We start from the raw sequence: 24,929 nt of genomic DNA, 5'->3' as shown, positions 1-24,929 counted from the left end.
TGTCCAATCTGCAGCGCCCAACCAGCAATATATATATTAATATACCACCTGAGCCCAACACAACCTGCAAACCATGACTTTTATGCATTATAAGAGCACAGTGAGACACAGAGTGCTGCAGAGTGTGTGTGTGTGTGTATGTGTGCAAGAGATAGACAGAGAAGATGGACAATTACAGGCAATGTTTTTGTGAGTTATTAACAACTTATTCAGGATGCTGCTTTGTCACCTTTCGACATTTTGATATTTTGATGTTAAGCGTATAGAACCTGCCTCGTCACTGCAGCTAATAATAAGCTGACAGATGGATTTTAACGTCTTTAGTACCTGCAGGTCAAAAGCACATGTGTAGGGCTGGTAAATCATTCCTAATAAAATTGTTTCCACATCAGCTGTCTTTGGTGGTTGCTTCACTTCAATACACTTTCTAAATGATTTAATATTCAGAAGGACATATGTGGTCCGCAGGCCGCCAGTTGGCGATCGCTAATGTATGGTATTACGCACCACCATGCATCACAGCCAGTTCTCTGATGCACTAAAGATATATATGCAAATAAATCTGCATAATGTATTATAAATCCACTGATGCAGCATATTCAGAGCAACATATGTTTTTCTCAGACAGCAGTGCCAAGCTTGTGCTGTACAGTGAGGCCACAACAGTTTTCTGGTCACGCATCCAAAGGAGACGCTGGGTGGCAATAAATCAATGCAGTCAAAAAAGAAAAAAAACAAAACAAAAAACAAATAAATAAATAAAAGCTGCCGGCTGAACAACATTTCACCATTTATCTTAAAGACAGACTGTATTCCATTTCAGCAGGGATTTCTGTCACAAATTTAACCCTTTGAAAGCTGAGCAAGTTGGCTCGATTTCTCTCAAAAACATGGAGGGCGATGAGCATCGAAAGAAGAAATGACCTAAAGAATGTGCAAGAAATTAGTAAAAAGAAACCTTCAGTCATTGAGGGTTGGAAGATTTGCTCATTGAAAATGTGCATCGTTAGAATTATTATATAATAATATAAGCAAAATACGAGTTGTATCATAGACCAGTCCTTTTTCATTCTGGGGGCATCAAATACGGCAGATTGGTCAGTGGCCATCAGCTTCAGATTCCCTTTACCCTTTTGCATCTGCATGAGACATACTGGGATTTAAGCAAACCCTGCGGCAATGATGTAACAAAAAGAGTAAGAAAGTCTGAATAGGGCGGGAAGGACGGGTGGTGGAAGGGTCAAACAAACGCAGAACTTTGACACAGGAGACCGCTGTTTGTCACGACACAATCATTAAAGGTATAATATGTAGTTTTTCCACATAAAAATGTCTAAAAACAACTAAACCAATATTATATATTTTGTTTAGTTGTGTACTTTGATTATCAGAAATGTTTCCAACAATTTTTTAAACCCAGATAAATATGAAATATTAATAAAAGTTACGGACCGTGTCATTAGGTCGCAATGGTGGCGTAACTCCAGTTACCATAGCCATTAAATGAAGGAGAAGAAGAAGAAGAAGAAGAAGAAGAAGAAGAAGAAGAAGAAGCAGACTGGATGAGACGTCAGAGAATGAATGTTACTGTTGCTAGGCTAAGCTAACTATTATGCATTGACTGTTGCTGCACTTTCTGACACCGAAGCTGTCCCGGTAAACAAGCCGGTAAAACGGAAACGTACGGGTCAACCAAGCGATCCCAGAAGAATTTGGGATAAGAATAGAGCTAAATCAAGGATAAATATTGGTGTGGCCTTTCCGAGATGGAGAGAGCTTTGTGAAAATCTAGGACTACAATTCGACGCTGACCTCACGTGTGTTCTACTAGACATGTAAGCAAACATCTGGCTGATGTTATCGAAATATTAATCATTTCCACCAGTGTATTGCAAGCACTGCTGCCCGCCGGGGCACCAGCGCTCCGGCCAGCGGCCTCCGCTGCGGAGCGGTGTGGAGCGGAGGCTGGCTAACCACAACATCTAACGATAGGTTTCTATAATGCTGAGCTGATGCCGGTAAATTCATGGAGTGAGGAACGTCAGATCTGTATCTGTTATATGACTACAACTCCCATGATCCCACGCTGCTTCGTGACGTATCCAACTCCATCTTCTGTTATTGTTTTGGTTTGAGACCCCTAGCGGCAGAAAATTACATATTGCACGTTTAACTTATTAAATGTAGAACAGTTTGTGTGCCATCCTCCCAAAATGCACCTGTAACAGTTCATATGATATCCTATAAATTGGTGCCCCACGAATGTCAATGTCTCCAGGGGAAAGAAAATCCCACCCCACCTGCCTCCTTACAACTGGGACCATTTCCTTCTTTACTGCTGTCAGCACATTAGCAACGTGATCGCAGCCTTCCAAAATATGTGGGTTATGCACAAATTACTGGCCCATGATTACATGGGATATGTACATGTATATGTGTATTTTGGTGCATTACTTTTCATAGGAAAACATATGAACACTTTATGCGAACAGCCTGTTAGGTTATATAAAAAACCACGGTCGTTTTGTTGCCTTAACCTAAAGTGGTGTGGTGACAAACGTGTTTTCTTTGAACATGAACTTTGAAAAGACACTAGAGAGTCGTAGTTTGAAGCACAGGGCCACTGACCAAGCTGCTGTATTTGATGAGCTGAGAGTGAGAACATGGGCAGGTGAAATATGGTACTGATGCACATCTCATCACCATCTGTAGGAAATTCTGCGGTGAATTATGAATCTAAAGCTGCATATTTCCCCATTTACTTTTTAAGTATCATTTAGTTTTCAGTGCCTGTTGAAGTTTTTTATTAATATCAGTATTTTAGCAAATTATAATTCAATGTGCTGTTAATTCTTGTCATGTATAATTTATGTTATGCGGTGCATTTAAGACCTTGATAAATGCTCATGACAAATAAAACAACACTGATAGGTGTGGGGGTGTTTATGTGCACAACACCGCTGTATGATACAGTCTCTACAATGATAATGAAACAGCTGACTGTGTATGTGCTCTGTTCCTACTACTAGGAGCCAAAGAGCACATAAATCACCATGAAACGCTTTTCCAAACACAATCACACACATTTACAGGCAGAGCAGCAAGGCAACAAACCAAGGCTTTTAATCACAGGAGGCAGGCCCAGAGGAGCGTTCAGGAGGCAGATCGCAGTGGATTGAGCTCCGAGACTGAGACTCAACATTCTCATTCCTACAGTCGAGGAAAACCCATTTCTTATACGCACATGTATAAGTGGGATTGTGGGAAATATAAAGGTATGTTGCAGCTAAAGTGCTTGAAAGCACCGAGCTGAAGCTTATCTGATGTTTGAGAACAACAGAGGGGGAATTATTAGGCTGTTGCCTTAGTGACACACAGCCTACAGTGTAATTATGCAGAGTGTTAGCAGGGGAGGAGATGACTTCAGACTCAGCACGAGCTCTGATTTTCTTTCCAATTGCCTGGTTGATTTTATTCTTGTACAGTAGGAGGCAAAGGCTCGGCCGTGCACAAACGCTGCCAGGTTAGCACGAGAGTCTGTCGTGCTTTGTTACTCATTCTTCTGGAAATAAACCCCAAAGGTATGACTAATTGAGTGGCATGTTTTAGTCAATTACAGATATTCTGTTGTGATGCATTCAGCATGAAGAATAGACAAGCGTCCAAACTTCATTTGAATTAACTGGCGACACTTCAAACAAATTAATGTTTAATTAACTTGAAAGCAATTTGCTTCTGTCATTTGATCTGTTCCTCATAAAAGCAGTGAAAACATTGTTGAGGTGAAATTAAACCTGTAACCTTCTGTACTTCTCCTGCAGTTGTTCCAATATATCATGTGCACATAAATGACATTTTGTAAAAAGAAAATTTCTAGTTGGTTAAATGATTTCCCTTTAAAGGATAAGTGTGTATGATTTAAGGGGACATACTGGCAGAAATGGATAATGATATAATTGTGTAAAAGTATGTTGTCTTTAGTGTATAATCACCTGAAAATAAGAATCATCGTGTTTTTGTTACCTTCGAATGAGCGATTATATCTACATAGGGAGTGGATCCTCGTCTACGGAGATCGCTACGTTGCCCCGTAATGTTTCTACAGTAGCTCAGAACATTGACATTTTTCAGCATTGGCAGAATAAAAACAAAATCGGGGAGTGCAGCAAAATGCTGCCTACCTACTTTTGTTTATACAGAATGCACCTTTTTCGGGGCAATGGGGGCGTGAGCAAGTAACAAAACGTGTAGCTCAGCGTGTGACGTAAACAGTGACGTAGGAGGGAAGCCGCGGCTGGTCAGTCCTTCGGTGATTCTCTCGTAAGTCAGCCCGTTCTTTACCGTCCCCGTCATCTGACAGGTAATGGCCTTTTCGTTTGCGAGGGCAAGTAGGGCGCACAATTCTTTGTCTCCACAGTTGCTCATCTTTACAGTGTCTGTCAGGTTTGTGTTTCCCTCTTGCTACTAGCTGCTCGTTCCTGCTATCAGCTGTGTCCTGTTTATCCACCGCCAGTGGGTCACACGTGCAGCGTCATCAACAGCTCCTCCCACAAGTCATCAACAGCCCCTCCCGTGGCGGAAGGGCACCTCGTTCTTTTTAAACTAAAAGGGTTACGCCAAGACGAGGAGGAAAATTGGGCACCTCGGATCAACTCGCCAATCTGGCTCTGTCTGTCTAAACGCTCGCAGCTTGCCGGCAAAACGGCCCAACATTCGTCGAAAATCTGGCAGTGTAAAAGGGCTACTGATACAAGACAGAACCTCCACACTGAGTCTCCCTCAGCCTGATCTTCAGTACATCGTCCCAGACCACACTATCAGAAGACATCCCTCTTCCAACTTCACCCCCACTTACATCCAATCATCACTCCTCAGAAACGAACACTTTCTGAATTACAATTAAACATTCAAAGGACATATTGTTGTGGCGTGGTCCTTGCTAGTAAAAGTCCCTTCAACTTTAAGTTCATTAAACTCTGCTGTATTAAAAGGCGGTGTGCACACACGCACACACACACAACAGCGGGTTCAACACACCCTCATTTCTGTTTAAATAAAACTCAACACAGCCAGTGTTAATTTTGTCAACTAAAACTTAAACGAAAACTTTTCGGTGACAACCCTTTATTCCGTGACTAATTTGTAACGAGAACGTAAATTTAATAAGTACTGACAACAAAAACGAAAACAAAATCTCCGATCATTATGAACTGACGAGTAAACATGTGACGAAAAAGCTGGCACTGGCCAGCCGGACAATCTGGATTACAACCATCCTCAATGCCTTGATTGTTTTCCTTTTTAACCAATTAATTATCTTAACTCAAATTCAAACTCTCAGTCTATCTTTCTGATTGGATGACCCCCCCCCCCCCCCCCGCAGTAGCGGTGCACTTCCAGTTTTGCCACACAGACGCCTTAGCTCCACAGCGGGAAGACGGGAACAACAACGCCTGGTCAGAGCGCTGAGCCGAACGAAAGTAATTAGCCCTGGTTTCTTGCCGAGACTGCCAAGTCTGCATGAAGTTAATCTGAGCTGGTTTCCTAATATTAAATGTTTAGGCTAACTGATGACAAAGTATTTGTAAACTGATTGAAAGTGTCAGTGTGCTGACGACTGATTCAGTTTATCGACTGGTGGAGTTGCTCAACTTACCTTCCTGTCGTTAGATTCTGTGTTCACCCCCTCGATGTCTCCCTGTAACACACACACACACACATATATATATATATATATATATATATATATATATATATATAATTACACACATAAACCACCACACATTTTGATTTAATTTTACACTTTGTTCATCATGCATGTGGTGAATAATGCCTTTAATTAAACATGGAATTATGATTTGCCATTTGTCAGAATCCTGAAAGTAAACCAGGTCACAACTGGGATTCTTCATCGTAAATTAAAGAGTGCAAGCAACAGACGCTTTGTTGAGTTTCCCATTAGAAACTCACTGAATGTGAAAATTTTCACAGTAAATAAATGGCGATTTATCAGCTGCTCTCGGGCCAGTAGGGGAGAGGTGATGATAAAGTGTGATGGTGATACTCACATCATGCAGGGGATAAGCAGCCGTATATACGCCACTGGCTAAGAGACTGGTGATCCCTGTAAGAAGGCATATAGGCAGGATTATAATCCCACACATACACACACACACACACACACACACTGCGAAACTCAGTAGAAGAGCTCTGGAGGAACATAAACCCAGTGAGTTAAACCCAGACATGACAGATGTTACATTTCCTCTCTGAGGCTCAAAATTTCACAGTGAAGAATTACATGTAGACGTAGTTTATCTTAAAGGGTAATTTCACCTTATTACAACAAGATAGTATATTTGGAGCTCTGGCCATCATTCCTATTGGTTATGATACTGCACTTATCAAAGTAACTGCTGGTAAAACTGAGAGTAAGTGCTCCTGAGATGTTGCTGATAATCCCTCACTGTACAAGCAAACTGCATGCACACAGTACAAACTGTGACTGACATTTACAACAGACAGTTTGGGGGATATTGCACTGTGCTTGTTTTCTCGTCCAAATAAACTGTGGAATATTTAAAATCTGTGAGTTCTTTTTTATCAATGTAGCCATGTTCTCAGATCTACGCCATTAACTTTGTGAGTATAAAGTTGTTGATAGGAATGATGGTAAACTGCCCTACAGCTAGAATTACCGTCCCACGTTTGTAGGCCTCCGTGCACCGGTTAAGTTGCACTTAGAGTTTAAATCCATGATGTGAAAACATGGGTGCTTCACACACATTTTCCCCCGGCAGCACAGAAGAGCTCTACAATCACCACAGTTTCAAGGCTGGCACCCAAGATTAGTGTCACCCATTCATGTCTCCCCTTCTGTTCTTGAGATATGACGCTGAGTAATGGCCACAAAAAGTGTTTTATACAGAACATTATGATGTCACAGTGAAGTTGACCTTTGACCTTTTGGATATAAAATGTCATCACTTATTATTATTTTATCCTGTTAGACATTTGTGCAAAGTTTTGTCATAATTAGGGTATGAATTCTTGAGTTATGGCCAAAAACATATTTTGTGAGGTCACACTGACCTTGACCGTCGACCTTCAAGCACACATTTCTATTCAGCTTGTTCTCCAGTCCCAGTGGACGTTTGTGTTAGATTTAAAGAAATTCCCTTTGGGTGTCCTGAGAGATATCGCATTCACGAGAATGAAACAGAAAAAGTCACAGTGACGTTGACCTATGACCACCAAAAACGAATCAGTTCATAGTTGCGTCAAACTGAGCATTCGTGCAAAATCTGAAAAAAATTCCTTCAAGGCGCTCTTGAGATATTGCATTCATAATAATGGAACGGACGGACAACCTGAAAACATAATGCCTCTGGTCATGGACATTAGCGACCCGGTCTCACTCCCATTTCTTCAAATAATAACGCTTGGCCAGCTGCCCTCGGCATCAGACACGGACACACAGAGGCACCCTTTGGCGGTGGTATGAGACGCACCAGGAGGTCGCATTTTCTGACGCTTCTAGCAGCTACTGTTGTATTAAGAGCGAGTAAGTCAGCATAGTGCAGGCGGGAGGTGAGGTGGCTGGTCAAACACACTCTGGACTTCCACCTGGGAGCTGCTGTTCATGTCCCGTGTGAAACCAACAGTCAAAAGCTATTTTAATGATAACAATAATAATAATAATAGTAAAACCATGATGTTTTTTTCTGAACCTAACCCCGTACTTTTGTTCCACTGGTGTATAATACAGGTTTAAAAATGGACATTTAATTATGAAATGTTGTCTTAATGACAGTGTCCCAGTGGTTGTAAGATGATGAGATGGAACCTGACATAGGACAGACTAATCACATCCTATTTAAAAGATATGTTAAACCTTAATTGATCCCCAGAGGGTAAATTATAGATTGTTCACACACCAGGGGGAGATCTTTTAAAAAACAGATTAACATGAGGCACAATGCAAATCAGAGTACAAGTCAGGCATCATCAGGAACAACGATCACGCAGGCAGTACATTTTGAGTGAATGTGTGTGATTGTTTTTACAGGCTGCTGAAGAACCAGAGGAGCAAATATTTATCCACTTGATGAAGACACACGTGTGTATTCTGTTAGATCAAACCCTAAAGTGTGTGACTTGACTTGATTTTTCTTCATCAGCTTTTGGGCTTTCTTTGCTTTGGAAATAATTTAATTTTTCCTGGATTTATTTTGCATTTCGTGCCTCAAAAACGAACCTGAACGTATTTGTTATATTTTCATCAAATGACTTCGACTGCATAACCCTCAAGAGACTGCCGTAATCAGCCACGGCTCAATAATCTCTCCAATTAGCTGTCACTTTCAGTCAGCACTGTACTGTGTGGATGAGAGATAAGCTGCATACATAATGCAGGTTATACGGTAATGGGTCCCTGGGCACAAGTACGCAAAGGGCCCCACCACTTGTCACGCAGACTTTTGTGTGTCTTTGTAGTTGTTATGCATGTTTTTGTGGTTTTGTGCATCTTTGAGGTTGTTTTTTTTGTCTTTTTGTGGTTATTTTGTCCTTTTTTAGTTATTTTTTGTGTCTCTTTGCAGTTCCTTTGCACCTCTGTGGTCTTTTTTCTGTTTTTCTTTGTTTTTTTAATCTTTCTCTGGTGGGGCTCTGACAATTTGGCCCCCTGAGCCTGTGCCCGCGAGGCCTGTTTACTAATTTATCCATGTTTGACATGATGGCAGCACTAGAAGAACAGTCACAGAGTCACTGTACGAGAAAGGCTTCTTTCTCTCGGGATCATGTATCTGCACAGCAAATGATGTCTGCTTGAGCTAAGAGTCAGGAGGAACATAAATTTTAGCTCAGATGGTCACCAAAATCAAGATTCAATCCATTTCAAGCAAATCTAAGCACTAGGTTTGGAAATACGTTGGTGAAAGAATGGCACACGCTGCACTCTTCTGTGTGGTAATTACACTATACGCTGATGAAAACAGGTCCCACATTAATTGCATATTGATTTATCTCTTGTATTACAGATGCAGGCAGAAGGCTTACCCATGGAGTATTTTGTTTTGGTGCATTTTGTCCTCTTCACTACCTCATAGACCTGGTGACAGAAGAAAACATTCACTCTTAACATCATGTAGATGTGGAGGATGAGCTGAATATTCAATAAGAGCACAGGTGAAACTGTTGGAGGGACAATGAAGCAGGCAAACTGCTGAGTTTTGTGAGTCGGTCCTCAGGGAGGCCGCTGATGAGGTCAGTGTAAAACACAGATTCTTATTGATGAGAGCTGAGGCTCAGCTTGGAGCCAACGATTGAGGAGCTCCATCCAGTGATGAGAATCACATTATCCAGTCATTAGTGGAGCACTGCGAGGTGCTGTGTAGGTGTTAATGTCAATGCAGCAGCACATGTATGACGCATGTTCACAGAATGTATTTGTTTTTCATGACACGGGACACAGGAGTGAGGGGGTCTTATTAAAGGAAAGTGCACATCAGGGAGCGCAGGGTGTCACGTCTTTGTTGTTAGATCTATGGAGAAATACACATCTGTCTATACTAAGGGAGGGGACAACCATAAATGCAACATTTCATACACATGCTGTCACTGTGCCGGGTTAAACCTGGCTGTGGCCTCCTGAGGGAATCACCCTCTCTGCTAAAACCAATACTTACTATTGAGCTCCTGGTCCTGCTGTCAAAGAACTTGTCCCTGTCGGACAGATCAAATCTGGCAACAAAGAACAAAACAGATGTAGTTTTAGTCACAGATCCAGAGAAAGCATGCAGACTGTAGCATATTTACATCACAGTAGATAGTGTTGTAGTGGCGTTACCTGTGAATATCAAAAAAGCCACTAATGAGCTGTAGGCACAGTAACTTAAAGGGAAACTTCACTACTTTTCAACCTGGACCCTATTTTCCCATGTTTTTGTGTATAAGTGAATAATGGGAACAACAAGATTTGATTGGTCAAGCATTGAGTAAGACTGCTGCAGACAGCAGCAGCGATACAGTCTGCAATGTAGTCACACTGGGGCAATTGTGCTCGATCAGTTTACATCTACTAAAAGTGCTTGTTTTGGCCACTTAACAGGCTCAAAATATTATACTAATTGTCTGACAACATTGTCAGAGATAAACCTTTTTGTTTAAGAGTAAAATAAGAGTCCACAGACGCAAAACAGAACACAAAAGCCATCTTGTGTGTCTTTTCCACAGTTTCAAAAATCACCAGCTCTGGTTCGGTTGAAATAAACCCTTAATTCACCCAGTTAGATGTGAAAACACCCTGGCTCTATACACGCTAAAATTACTGTTAATTTTAAATGGAGTCTGGTGGGTTTGGCAATAGTGAATTTGGGGCTGTTTCTGGTTAAACAAACAGGATCTTACTCTCTTACAAAAAGGTCTATCTGTGTAGAGATCTTTTCCATGATGTTGTCAGACACGGCCTGCAGCAGTCTCAGTCAATAGTGGACCAGTTTAGAAACTGTTGTTCCCAGTGGTCACTTAAGCACTATTCGGACGGGATTAGTTTTACATGGGCACGTGGGGTAATGTCACTTTACCACAGGACGTCAGTAATATTAATGGCTGATTCGCACGGGATAAGAAATATCAGTAAAACTACCACAAATGGGAGGGGTAAATCCATTCACGCACTGCCGTCCCCTCCTGCCGTCATGAGCGTATGATAGGACTGTCAAAAGCACCATGAAATTGAGTTCAAATATTGTCGAATTAATTTAGTAGACTTCGAATAATATTAGAATTTATTATTATTATTATTATTTATTTTTACAAAAAATATATACATGTTCATACATGATATATATATATATATATATATATGAACGTGACACTCGGATGAAAACACCCGTTCTGACCTCAGTGAAGGCAGCAGGTGCAACACTCTCCCTATATGTCTCCCCGAACAGGTCACACATCGTGGACAACACAGTGGGTGGTGTTGGCGCAGTGGGCTCCTCCGTCGGCGCCTCTCCCTCCGTCGCTGCGTCCCTCTCTGGCCCGGCTTGTGAACGGGATTCGCCGTGATATACAACATCATTGATAGTATTAATTAATTATTAATGATATTCAAATTATCAAATTTAGGTTTGAACTTATAAAATATATATATATATATATATTCGAATATATTTCTAATTTTTATTTTTTTTGACAGCCCTAACACACATATTTACTGCTGGTCTATTTGCACGGGATTAGTATTACCTTAGCTAATTGTCCGGGACCCTTTTACAGGAGGTAAAAGTCGCGGTAATCTTTACTGACATCGTGCGGTAATGATTACTGACATGGCACATTCAGACGGGACTAAAATCTCTGGTAATTATTACTTTACCCCACGTCCCTATGTAAAACTAATCCCATCCGAATAGGGCTTTTGACATAACAATGTGTGAAAATATGACCCAGGTTAAAAAAATACCAAAGTTACCCTTTAAGTCTGATGCGAGGACAGGGGATGTGATTTCGTTTAAAACATTTACTGAAAAGTTAAAATTACAGAAGGAAATCTATGTGTCAACTAAACTGCATCTGATGTAAATCACAAAATTAAAAGGAGCAGTCATTTACATTACTGTGTTTTATACAATGTCTGGAAATGAATTTTACATATTTAAATTAACATATATTCACACACTGTGGGTCGTACAAGTGGAGAGAAAAAAGAGGAGAGGTGAGACAAATAACATTCACTTCTCTAGAGGTAAATATTCAGACTAATATTGTTCATATGATGCTAAAGTGGCTTTTACTGTCCAACTAGCACAAAATGAACAGAGATTTTACCGCCTAAAGCCCCAACCTGATTTTTTTAACAGGATAACAGTCTGAACATTTCATGTTCCCAAAACAACCTCCATAAATAGGACCAAGAGTACAATAACAATAAAGTCATGTGATGTATGTTCATGCACAAGTAGAGTAAAACGGAGGGTATGTTATTATGTTTCAGTACAATGCAGGGTGCAATATCACAACAAAAAGATAATGAAGAGAGGAGGCACAAGAAAGCTCTATAAATTCTGGTTGGCTTAACCAGCCGGCCTGTCTCCTGCTAATCATGGTCAGGAGTAGTTAACAGCATTCTGCCTCAGTGGGAATATTTACTGCCATTCAGGACTTACTGTAGCATGATGTTCATATAGGTCAAGGTGAATTAAAGGAATACAAATGATGACTTGTATATTTATTATTCTGCCCATGTTTAGGCCTTTGCATACTGACTCAGACGTGTTTTATTGTCCCAAACGTGAAAATTCACAATAAGGAACAAAATGCAAAGGCACATTTGTCCCCTTGCTTCTCTCCACTGGAGTTGTCTTCCTGCCTGTCACCACTCTCTGCTGGTGTCTTGCATCTGGCAGAGCAGCTGAAGGGGCTGAGCTGTCTCCACACTGTAACTGTCTCTCTGTCCACATCCTGTTCCTCGTTATCATCATCCAACTGAATACTAGTATCTGACCTGTTAACAGTAGGCTATGTGAGTTAAGAAAGGATGTCTTGACTGTTATCAAATCCGTTTCTCTCTCTCTTGTTGTGGATGCTGCCAAAAAATCGAACCTGCTTCAAAAACTTCAACGAGTTTCGGAGTCAGTATCTAAACATAAAGGCCTTAAACCCTTTGAAACCTGAATCGACATTAGTTTTCATGTGCTGTGTTCAGATGCTTTTCACAAGCTATTTAAACACCCAAATTGTAAAGAAATCTGCAATCAAATCAATCAATATGAAAACATGTGTTTACACACACTCACACAACTCGTGCATTATAATCCAAGTCTCAGTTATCCAGTCGCACACTCAGTACTTCTCAAAGAGACAGCTCTCTCTGGAGGGAAACTAAACTGAAAGTTATCTGTGCTCTCTTTAAACTGAGTCCACTGACAAAAACAGAAGTGTACCTCCCCTCAGGGAGATGGATAAGGGTTCTGTATATCACTTAATTTAGTACAATACTATTGTACAATCAACTGTGCTGACTCTTCAAGACAGAGATGTGCCCATAAATTTAATATTAAGAACAAAGGATAGAATAGATTGTAAAACCCTTTGAGGCACTTTTGTAATTTGTGCTTTTGTGCCGTAAATGACTTAACTAGTTGCCCAGGGCAGATATTGTAGGAGTCAAACTTCATAAAATGTTGACCTTAAACATTTTGCTAAAATATTCAGTGTGAATCTACTGCCAGATATGCTGATGTCCAATGTCCATTCACTGTATTGTGCCGAAGTAGTGCTTTTATTTTGAAAGGGACTGTATGCAAACTGTACATTTCCTGTAAAAAGCTGCAGTGTATTTTGAAAGCAGAAAATGCATGGAACAGGCTGAACTTGACACGGCGTCCCAGAACGTCAACAACCAACGCATCCAGGGTACTTTGCATGTTATATCTTGACATGGTAAGCCCATGACCAAACGTCAATATGCGACGAGGTCGGAGTGAGAATTTGTTGTTCCCGGCTGGAACAACAACATGGCAGTGTGCATGATATAAACGGCTCATTCTAAGGTAAGGAAAACACAATTTTATCTTCTTTTATCTTTTATACACTAAAAACATTATATTCCATTTTGTCAATAATCCCCCTAAATCCTTCACACTGGACCTTTCCAGTTTTCCAGTTCCCCCTTAAACTCTTTTGCCACTGCAGAGCCTTGCAGGTGTCATAGGGAGAAAAAATGTGTGCATGAATAAACAGAACATGGTGTTAAACAGTACTGCTAACAATTCATGTGATAATATAAAATATTAAAATGACAGAATAAACTCTTGTAAGCACTTCAGTACCAAAACACAGCTGCTCCAGGTGTATTTCCCTGACAAACTTAATGACCCAACAATCTATAACCTCAATTCCTGTTGTTACATTAATCTGACATGAAGTTACTTATTTATGTCCCTGAGAGATATTTCCAACCAGCTTTGCTTCATAATAATGTGGGTAGTATGTGTAAATGAACTGTATTAAAATTCCCTCCAGCTTGTCAGTGCCCAAATTTCCCTGCTCATTTGCCAGCAAACATTTTCGCTGGCTCTGAGGCTGTTGTTCAAACTACAGACTGCACTTCTTCATTTTTGTTTGCTTGCCACCACGAACGGAAAGACAGCATGAAACACAAACACAAGGCCCCCCTGCAGCTAACTCCGAGTGGCTCCCTTTCCTGCAGCACAGAGCAGGTGAATTTTAAACATCCTTCATAGTGAGGATGCTTATCATTTCAAATGCACAACAACCTTTAACAAACCACTTTAGAACACTGGACAGAGTGTACTGTACTGGGTAACTGTTTCAGCTGCTGGAGGCACACCAGGCTCCCCCTCACCTGACACCCAAGCTGTCGGGTGTCGGGGTCCTGGGCTTTATCTCACCTGGTGGTGAAGCTGTGCGTGTTCGCCTTCAGAAACATATTTAACTTACTGTTTAACCGTAACATGAGATCATTTGTTACCAGCTATCTGACATATTGTTTTTAAGAGGAGCAACTCCAGCCCGCCCTCTCTCTGAAGTTGTCAAATACCACCGTTTTGTCAGTGATTCCGCTATGAGACACCCAATGCCAAAAACCACTTTTCAGTGGTATGATACGTCGCCGGGCGGTGTAACTATGTAACACAGCTGGACAAAACCTTTTGCGGTGTTATGATATGCCGCAGGTTGGCTGGACGGCACCTGTCGCAGCAGTATGGTATGCGGATGGGCAGCATCAGTTCATAACGTTGCTGGACGGCACCTGTTGCATTGGTATGATATGCCTCAGGATGGTGTCAGATTGAAACGCTGCCAGTAACGACTAGGGATGCACCGAATATTCGGTAACCGAATATATTCGGCCGAATATTGCAAAAAAAACACACATTCGGTATTCGGTGGAATAAGTTAAAAGCAAGGCCGAATAATAGCGGCGTGTTTTGATAACGCAATCAAACAGCATGCTGTGACCGGCGGAGTAAAATGTCGGCAGTGTGGCAATCCGTCCATCACGGCACTCGCATTTATGACCCTACAGCCTACAGATTTCAACCACCAGCAGAAACGAAAGGCGAATCCCACCGGTTGTGGGTTGAACGGGGGTCACAGACACAGACAGTAATGTATTCCTGTCAAATACTGCGGCCATCGGCTTACCGGCGACGGAGGAGTCGGCTCCAATAATATCCTCTTCTTGGCGTGTGGACTGCCCAAAAGTACCTGAACAGCCGAGCCAGCCGAACACAGGTATGTGACGTGTCAGAGGAGAAACGAGCCGTTCACGGCCCACAAACCTCACCGCACTTTAGGGACTGTTCGTTACTTATGAAGGGACTTGTCAGGGGGAGGAGGGTGGCTGGTTGATTCTTATTTTATTTATTTATTTTATTTTGATCCCCCCATGTTCATCACTGATCGATGCTGTTTTTGAAGTATGAATAAGTCAATAAGTAATTTATTCCATTGAAATATCATTGATGTATTATAGAAATGTGATTTATCTTTTTATAAATGACAAAAGGCACATTTTCGCTGCGGTATCGTACAGTGGGTCCCAATATTGGTACCCTGACAACACTAATCTGGAGGGGGTTCATCTGCAAAAACTAATGAAAAACTAAACAACAATATTCGGTATTTGGTACTCAGTGCTCGGCCAAGCGTTTAATATTATTCGGCTTTGGCTTCGGCCACAAATTTTCATTTCAGTGCATCCCTAGTAACGACGTAATATCATAAAATGGGGAGCTAGAAATTCCCTTTAGGGCAGGAGGGGTGGTGGATGGGTCCAACAAACCCCGGACTTTCACCTGGAAGCTGCTGTTCACTTCCTGTATGAATGTAGAGCCAAACCATGTGCTTGTGCTGACGTCCCGGCATTGGTAGCAGTGCCCTGGAATATCAACAGCAGACGCAGGAGGACACCTAGCATGTGATATGTAGACATGAAAGGCTGAGCCCGGTCTCACTCTAAAGTCGTCAAAATCAAGCGCTTGGGCAGTGATTTGCAACGTCAGAAACCAACGAAAAAAGGCAACCTTTCATTTCAACATGATACGCAGCAGAAGTTGGCAGCTGAAGGTACCTTGCACGTCGTATGTGGACGTGGAAAGTCCATGAGCAAACATCAACATGTGACGAGGTCGGAGTGAGAATGTGATGAAAGGCCACAGACAAAGTGTCGATATGTGACGACTCAGGACGAGAGCGTGTTGGCAACTGACATTATGTCATCCACCAACAGGAACATGTACTGGTCCGGTGCGACACAGTGCATTCTGGTAGTTGTAGGTTGTGAATGTGACGGCCCTTTTTCTCTCTTTTCTCTGGTCATGTAGCACCAATTTCTAAAGTACTTCCATCTGTCTACTGCACAGACAGCACAGTTTTATGAAAAGACCATCTTTCCATCATTGAAGTACTTCTTTAAAACCACCAGTCAGACTCATGTGAACGTAACTCTTCGAAGAAAAGCACTTAGAAATGTGTGCTCTGAAAGCATTTCATCAAATTGACTGAGTGGGCAGCTCCTGTCACTCAGTCAGTACTTGTGTTGCTGGTGGTGCTTTGTTGGCCTTCACTGGAACAGTCCAAATGGTGCTTGTGCCTCTGCTGACAGGCAGCATTGATCTGAAGTTAAATCTGCAATTTGGGGGTTTCATTTAATCATTTATTTAGTCCTGGAGAAACTTGAACATTCTCTGAAAGGACATAATTATATTTAAGACCTGCCTTAAACACTATGTCTGATGAAGCCAGATTGAATTAATGTGGTTTGAAAGCCACTTCCCACTGTAATCTATATCAAGGTTTAATCTCAGGGAACAGGCCTGGAGTGTTCGCAGAACTGATGAAGATTAAGTGACAGAGAAGATGTGGAGGGAGATCTCCTGCTAGCTGTTAGTCAGAGCTGTAAATATAGCTGCCCACTGCCCACTCTCTCCTCCATACATCCCAGCAGGCTGACGCTTATGCTAAGACATTCTTCTTCTCTGATCACCGCCTTTGAAAGTGGTTTTACTTGCTGGGACTGAGCCGGAAGTGTCGATGAAGTCATGACTTCTGTCTGTAGTTAATCCCATAAATCAATCTAAATGCTTTCTTTTGCTATTTTCAATATCCTCCAACACAGTGTTGAGAAAATGTAAATGACTTTTGTGATTCAGGCTCGCTGTGTTTGTTTCCTCGCGGGAGAGAAAGCTGAAGGATGGGAGCTCCAGCAGAATGCAGCGGGAGAGCGTCACGCTTCAGCCTCCTTGCCATGCTGCTGAGGGATTTCTCGGTCCAATTTACACCTCTGTGGTTGTTGCCTCGTCACACTGTCTGTGTGGGTAAAACTGCTTGGCTTTTACTCAGAGGTGAAACAACATGATACATGGAAGAACATTTTGGAAATTAAAAAGTTTAAGAGTTGCTGATTATCTAATTTGCTCTTTGTAAATGACTCAATCACAGAAAAATATCTTGCATCTAATAGAATATTTTTATGACCACGATCTCTTGCTTCAGGACATCTAACTGCACTGTGAGATTATTATGGTAGTTATGGGATATTTTTTTACACTGAATATGCTGAATTCGGTTCAGTTGCTATACAGCACCTTTGCAGTGTTGTCTCTGCTTATTGATCTTTATCACCACTGACATGTCTCTTTCATTAAAGTCCCTGACTGTGAGCACACATTTGCTTGAAGCAACATTTATTTATGAGAATGTTTACATCCACAGAGAGACACTGATTCTCGACCAGCCTTGATAACACTGAATAATTTAGCCATCCATGTGAAGACTTCAGGTGTCTGTTTCGCCACATGATGACTTCTTTCTTTGATCCAAGTTTTAAAGCGAAACATACTTTTACGTTTTTTACGCCATATGGGTGCAGCAGTATTGATGGGGGAAAGGAACAAACCAAAATTTCTATTACTTTTTCAGTGTCTGGTATGTACAAAGTCAGCCTGACAACCCCACTGGCTGTTGTAGGGTACTGCTCACTCGGCTTGGATGGTATCTATTTTTTTTGATACCTTCATACCTGCCTGAAAATTCACTGTGGTATTCGTTATATGACCGTATTTGTGTGTGAATCTCCCACACCCCTTGAGTGTCAAGTTCACTATGTTCCTGAAGCTGCCTTAAGTTGAAAACACACTGGCACCGCCGCATCATGCGATGTGCTTCAAGTGCTGCCCCTAGCACACAGTGGACACTTAATGCTGCAGCTCATCAACAGATGACCATGCAAAGTTATTACTACTTTTACTGAAAGATCTGTACCTCGTCCACCTCTGCATTAGCTTAAAATCATGTGTGGACAGTCCATACTTAAACTTGATTTTTCTGAAGAGCCGATCTCCAGAGCCATGACTTGCCAGGCAACATCTTTTTTGCTATTGTCTCTATACTGACGGGATTGTGGGTTGTTTAGCTTGGGATGGTTCTCAACCTCAACAACAAGTCTCTCCCCAACTATTCTTTGTCACACACAAGCAGGGGTCGCGTTAACCGGATATTCTTGGTCATTGACCGTTTTTTTACAATAATGACCGGAAAATCTGAAGGCCGTCCGTCATTTTGACCGGCTGCAATTACCACCCCTGCCCACTTGGCAGCGGAGTGCACAGTCAGTGGTTTAAGTGGCTGCCTTTTTCACACTGCAGAGAAAAAGTCATTCATCTGCTTCATGTAGCGTTGTTGACATAACACCCTTGACACGCCGGACGCGGAACCGAAGCACGGCGCCCAGCAGTGGAGGCAGTTTTCAGTCAGCGCCCATGTTAACCTATCTGACTGTCCACACAGGCCGCTGAGCAGAGCGGAGCGCCCGCAGAGGCAGCGCTTCAGTTCGGCGTCTGGTCTATTTTTCACGGGAGCCGCGAGCGCTTCTGTCAAGCTGGATCGAGCGGATCGTACCAAACAGGAAGTCGGACACAAAAAAGACGAGAGAATCCGGCCAATTTTCAAAATGTCTTTGAATATCTTTATTATCATTTAAAAACGAAAATTAAAATGACTGGTAAAAATAGATTATGACCGGATTTTTATGACCCTGTCGGTCAAAATGACTGGCAACGAAAAAGTCTAACGCAACGTCTGCACACGAGACACAGCGTTCTTTTTATACATACATCAGTGGTGAGGAGAGGAGTCGAGCTGCCACAGGAGCAGAGAAAAAGAGCTGCTATGGAAGCTGGTATGTACAAGCAGAGAGTGAGTGGAGGAAAAATGCATTTCATTCTGGGGGTGGTGAAGCTGGAAGTAGAACAGTGTCGTGAAGTGCCACGGGGTGGCTCGTTTAGGAGCGGCAATGCACGTTTCGCAGCCGCCAGTGTGGGTTTACTTAAAATAATAGGGGTGTATTTTTTGACATGCAGTGTTTGCTGTTAGTGTGTTTTGGCCTTAATTGTCAAGAAAGGCAATATTCTTACTTATTTCAGAGAGATACAACAGTGCACCTTCTAAATTCAAGTGTCTCTCTCTCTCATCAAACTAAGATTTACATTGGCTTAATTGCCCTGTTAACACTTATTTCAAATTCAACAGAAACAAAATAAAACTCACCAGAAGTCTCTTGGTTAGTCTTGTTAGTCATCTAATTAGTTAGTCCACTCCTCCAACAATCACCAACTCTGGTTTTGTTGAATTAAACCTTTAATTCACATGGTTAAATGTGAAAACATGCATGTTTTTTTCCCTCGGTCTCTCTTTGCCATTGCTGCCTGACTGTTTACAGTCCTGTAACATTATCCCCACTGCTCATAGTCCGCATGTTTGTCAGCTGCACTGCTTGTTCCACCAGTAGAGACTGACTTCTGGTGGTGCTTGATGTGCACTACATACAGTGCATCCTCAATACAGCCTCTCCATATTAGTTTAATAGAAATAATGAGCATCTGTGTTTTATTTAGGATTTCTTATTACCCTGGTATAATGTAATACTGCCATGCCACCCAAGCCTACTGCTCATACTGCCTCCTACAGTGAGTGAACAAGAAGCGATTGAATCAGAATCAAGTCCAGATGACGAGGCAGCTACACTCACTGAAAGAGTCCGAATGAACCATTGTCTTGAAGTGGGATGTCTGCTTCTTGCCCAGGAAGAACGACAAATCGATGCTACCAAATCAGATTTCCGTTACATTGTATTGAGCTTACATAGTCTACCTACATACAAATGGGATGCTGAATTAATGCATTAAAATGAATATTTTATCTTTATTTATTCAAAACTGATAATGTCACACAGTGTCACAGAAAAAAATGCTCAATATTTTGCAAAATTCGAAAGGTATGGTACATGTATCAACTCAAATAAACTGAGTCCGTAAAAACAATCTGTCTGCCCATCACTAGGCAGTGGAACAAGCTGTAAAGAGTAGTTATGGCCTACTGTGTTAGTAAACAGTTGCCTATTTACATATCCATCAAACACAGAGCAACATTAGCATTCATGTCAAACTATGCCTCTGGCCAACTGATGAATTTAATTCCGATATTCACCCTCCTCTCAGCTTTGCTCTCCAACAACTCCTGAGAAAAACTGGCTCTTTAGCAGCAAAATGTTCCACTACGTTCACAGGCTAGCTGAAACGGTGTCTTTGCGCTGTTTGTTGCCGAGCAGATCGTGTTCAGTGAGTTTTTGTACTGCCTGCTGCTGGACGTGGTCAATGAAAGCACAGTAAAACCAAAACAACAAGCTAAATGCAGCTAAAAAACTCCATAGAGTTGAGGGGAGCTGCAGGGAGGAGTGATAATTCTCTGTGGGTTTATCCTCACATTAAATCCTTTCACATCACTCACTGTCATTTGGCCCATTGTTGACATAAGAATACTGATTAGTGCAGCTTTAAAGAAGAAAAGAGAATTGTGACTTGGGCATGTATTTAGCTGTAATGGTACAATAATCAATATGTTGACTGCAGAGTGTGATTGTGTTGGTCCACTGTATGTGATCCATGTTATTTAACTCTGCAGCATTAGTACTGTGTACAGATGTCTAGGGGTGGGCGATATATATCGTTAAAATATATCGTTGAAAGGTTGAAACCCCACACATTCACTGAACAAGAGTTACGTAACTTGCGTGCAGCAGCACGCCACAGTATGCCTAGGTGGTCACATGATCTCTCACTGGCACCTTCCCAGCAGGTCAGCCTGCTGCTAAACAAACATTAGCAAGACAATATAGCAACACCGCCCATGGATGCTCCAGCAGCTTCGGAAGACGTGGGTCAACTGTAGTGATAGGTCCCAGTCTGTCAGGCTAAAGTTCGCAGTACCGGAAGACCGTCTACGGAGCTACCTAGCCTAGCCACAGTTAGCTGAACGAAGCGGCAACATGGCACAGTTTCAAGTCTCCCCGCCGGAAAAGTTCACCTTCAAGGCTGAAGACTGGAGACCCAAGCAGAAGAGGATCGCAGGAATGTGATCTTTGAGAGAGCAAAGTTTAATCAGCGGCTTCAAGAAACGGGCGAGACGGCCGACAGTTTCATTACGGCGCTGCACTGCCTGGCGGAGCACTGCGGTAACGGGGCTCTACGTGATGAGATGGTGAGGGACAGGCTTGTGGTGAGTCTGCGGGACAAATGCCTATCTGAACAGTTGCAAATGGACCCGGAATTGACGCTACAAAAGGCCGTCACCAGAGTCAAACAGAGAGAGCAGGTAATAAGCAGCAAGAAATGTTAAGAACATTTTTCCATTAATATCATCCATGAGAAACAATTAATGAGCTATAACTCAGGCTGTTAAAAACACATATTTAAAAGAATATCGTCTAATTATCGTTATCTTCAAAATCCCCCAAAATATCGAGATATTATTTTTTGTCCATATCGCACACCCCTACAGACGTCACAGCATACATCATGAAACACATCAGTAAATAGAGATGTCCGGAACCGATTTGCAGGACTGAAATCAGAGCTGATCAAAGCATTTTTAATTGATCTGTTCTTGCCAGTTTTCATGTTTAGCAAATATATTTGAAATATCAAATACTGCTACTTGCAAATGTAAAGTGTATCAAACTGTGGGAAAGCTTTGGCTCTGAACCCTACACTTTCAATAAAAGGATGGATTGACAGATAACCAGGTTATGTTAATCCATCCATTTATGGAAAGTATTCCAGGCATCCTTCTCTCCCTATCAGCGCTTTCCAGCTCCTCCTGGGGGACCTTGAGGCGTTCTCGGGCTGGACAAGATACGTAATCCCTCCAGCATGTTCTGGGTCTGCCCTGGGGCCTCCTACCAGGTGGACATGCCTGTGCACCTCTAACGGGAGGTGCACAGGAAGCATCCTGATCAGATGCCCAAACCACCTCAACTGGCCCCTTTCGACACAAAGGAGCAGTGGCTCTACTTGGGACTCCTTACCCTATCTCTAAGGCTGAACCCAGCCACCTCATTGAGGAAACTCATTATCCATGACCTAATTCTTTCCATCATTACCCATAGCTCATAACCATAGGTGAGGGTTGGGACATAGATGGACCAGTAAGTTGAAAGCTTCGCCTTTTGGCTCAGCTCCATCTTCACAACGACGGTCTGGCACAGTGCCTGCATCACTACAGATGCTGCGCCAAACTGCAATCCATCTCACGCTCCATTCTACCCTCACTTGTGAACAAGACCCTGAGATACTTGTGTTAATATGATGACTGCAGTCCATTATAGATAACCAGCCACTTGACAACTCATATCATAAAATGAGCACCTTAATAGAATTAGAGTTAAAACATTAGTTTCCATGTAAACATTCTGTCTACAGATTTCAGAGGGTGAACAGCTCAGATGTGCAAAATGTCTTTGGCAATCAGATTCTACTGCTTGTACTGTACATGACTAAGCAAAGACGCACAAAGCCACACATGTGAGAAACATTACAGTCAGTTTGACTAACTGTCTTCACAACAGCAAGCGGAGAGTTAGAAGAGATTTTACTCACAGATGCTGCTTCTCTCTGGAGAAAGGGTGAGAGAGGGATTTGACGTTTTGTGGCCGGTTGCCGTCTACATTTGGGTGTAGAGGAGCTGTGACTTTGTGGATGAACAGTCGAATCTTTTCCACCACATTACTGCCTTGTTTCACTTCATAAACCTGCAGAGGAAGCAAAAGAAATGCATTTAAATGGAAATTAGAGGACTACATGTTGTTCCTCTGCCACCTATATTTGAACAGGTGGTCTCAATGACATCAGAATTCCTTTTTCAAGCGCTCAGGTTAAAAAGTCCTATAATCCAACAACTGCTGTATTTAGATGTGATCAGAGGTAAGTTGTCCGTTTTTCTGATAGAGCTTATGTCTATAAGGCTCTGCTTACTCACTTTGAGAGCCCTGAAGGGTTCGAATGTGGGCAGTACTGTAGGTAGGATTCTCTTCTGTGCTCTTGAGAATAGCATATTCTGTTTTGTCTGCATTTAAAACAAAGATATGTTTGATAAGAGTGACTTGAAATGCATCAAAAGCAAAGTGTAGGTTTGCTATGGCCAAATTCGGAGAAGAGATATTGGTTATGTATATAATGAACAGAAGAGGACCTAAACTAGACCCCCTGAGGGACACCTAGGCTAAAGGCCTGACAATAGATTGACAATGAGATGAGTTAAAACGATACGATATGATATGATGCAATGCAATACCGACCAACATGCGTGTCTCTCATGATCCTGGGTGTTGGTTGTTTCTTGCTTTTGTTTTGAGAGTCAATCTCCTCACGTGTCATGTCTTGTTTTACTTCCTTACTTTGTCTGTTTCCAGCCTGTTTTCTTACACACTTGCTTTGTATCAGTCTTCTCAGTCCTTCTGTTCCAGAGTCTTCCTAGCACACCTGTCTTGTATTAGTCCTGTTCACTCTGCCCTACTCTGTTATCTACCACACCTGTGTCTCCACTGTTAATCAATCCCTGTGTTTCCCTCCTTTCGCCAGTGCCTACTTACTCCAGCTGTGTCTTGTTCTTATGATTAGTTTTCTGTGTATATACCTGTGTGTTTCCCTTTGTTCTTTGTCAGTTTGTGGTCAGTGTGTCCTGGTGTTGCAATTCTTGTTTCTGCCTGTCGTCCTGGCTCCCCATGTTACAAGCAAACCAGTTCTGTTTTGCCTTTGTTTGTGTGTTCCCAGAATCTGATAAAAAATATCTCTCAAAGTTCCTGTCGCCTGCTTGTAGCCTCTGCACTTGGGTTCACCTGACTGTAAGACGGTGACACATGTCAAAAGCCATGGGAATGTAAATGAGATGAGCTCAGTAGGGACCGAGGGCTGTTGTTGGAGAATGCCACGGCAAGTGAAAATGCCATCTGCTGACAGTTTGTGACAAATGTGACTATCTGACTTTGCTACAGGCTGACTGGATGTGGAAAAAGGCGACATGCCTTTTGCCAAAACCAGCTGCTGGTGACTTGACAAGCCAGTCTGTTCTCATTTCAAAGTTGTTGAAAACTGCAGCTTTGTCCTTGATTTTGGTCACCTTTTGGGTGGTATGATATGCCACCAGGAGGCATCAGTTTGGAATGTAATTGGACATAACCTTTGGCGGCATTATGATATGCCACCGGACAGCTGGACGGCACCCTTTGCAGCAGTATGATAGGTGGACAGGTGGTGTCATTCCATAATGCAGTCAGATGGCACTGTCGTGTTGGTATGATACGCCGCTGGACAGCGTTACGCCGGATTTCCACTGGATGCGTGTCCGTTGCAGAACGGCAGCGCTGGTTATCCGCTGTGTGCTCCGCCGTCCGTCAATACCCACCGGCTGCGTTTGCTGTGCGGTGCGGTGCAGCTCCGCCGGAAGACATCTCGGTGCACTGCCATGATTAATATCTCCTCGTCCATGGTGTTAACGGGGTGAAATGACGTCTGAAAACCTCTGACCTGTTGACTTCAGGCCTGCCTCTGCCCATTATGTAGTTT

The 24,929-nt window shown here is 42.3% G+C and overlaps 1 protein-coding gene across 2 annotated transcripts in view; it reads right to left on the bottom strand.

Annotated features, from left to right (window-relative positions):
* Positions 1-24,929, bottom strand: part of LOC117258307 (anoctamin-1) — a 118,563-nt gene that overhangs the window by 49,100 nt on the left and 44,534 nt on the right. For both annotated transcript variants that reach the window (XM_078173727.1, XM_033629099.2), the window contains exons 5-9: positions 22,965-23,116; positions 9,687-9,741; positions 9,058-9,109; positions 6,069-6,124; positions 5,657-5,698 (exon numbers count right to left, since the gene is read on the bottom strand). In XM_078173727.1, the coding sequence (XP_078029853.1) occupies positions 5,657-5,698; positions 6,069-6,124; positions 9,058-9,109; positions 9,687-9,741; positions 22,965-23,116 (357 nt within the window). The remainder of the gene's footprint in view (positions 1-5,656; positions 5,699-6,068; positions 6,125-9,057; positions 9,110-9,686; positions 9,742-22,964; positions 23,117-24,929) is intronic.

The sequence above is a fragment of the Epinephelus lanceolatus genome, chromosome 2, assembly GCF_041903045.1.
Source record: "Epinephelus lanceolatus isolate andai-2023 chromosome 2, ASM4190304v1, whole genome shotgun sequence".
In the NCBI taxonomy this organism is placed as follows: domain Eukaryota; kingdom Metazoa; phylum Chordata; class Actinopteri; order Perciformes; family Serranidae; genus Epinephelus; species Epinephelus lanceolatus.
Note: the sequence above shows the minus strand (reverse complement) of the source record. Positions and strands in the feature narration are given on the sequence as shown.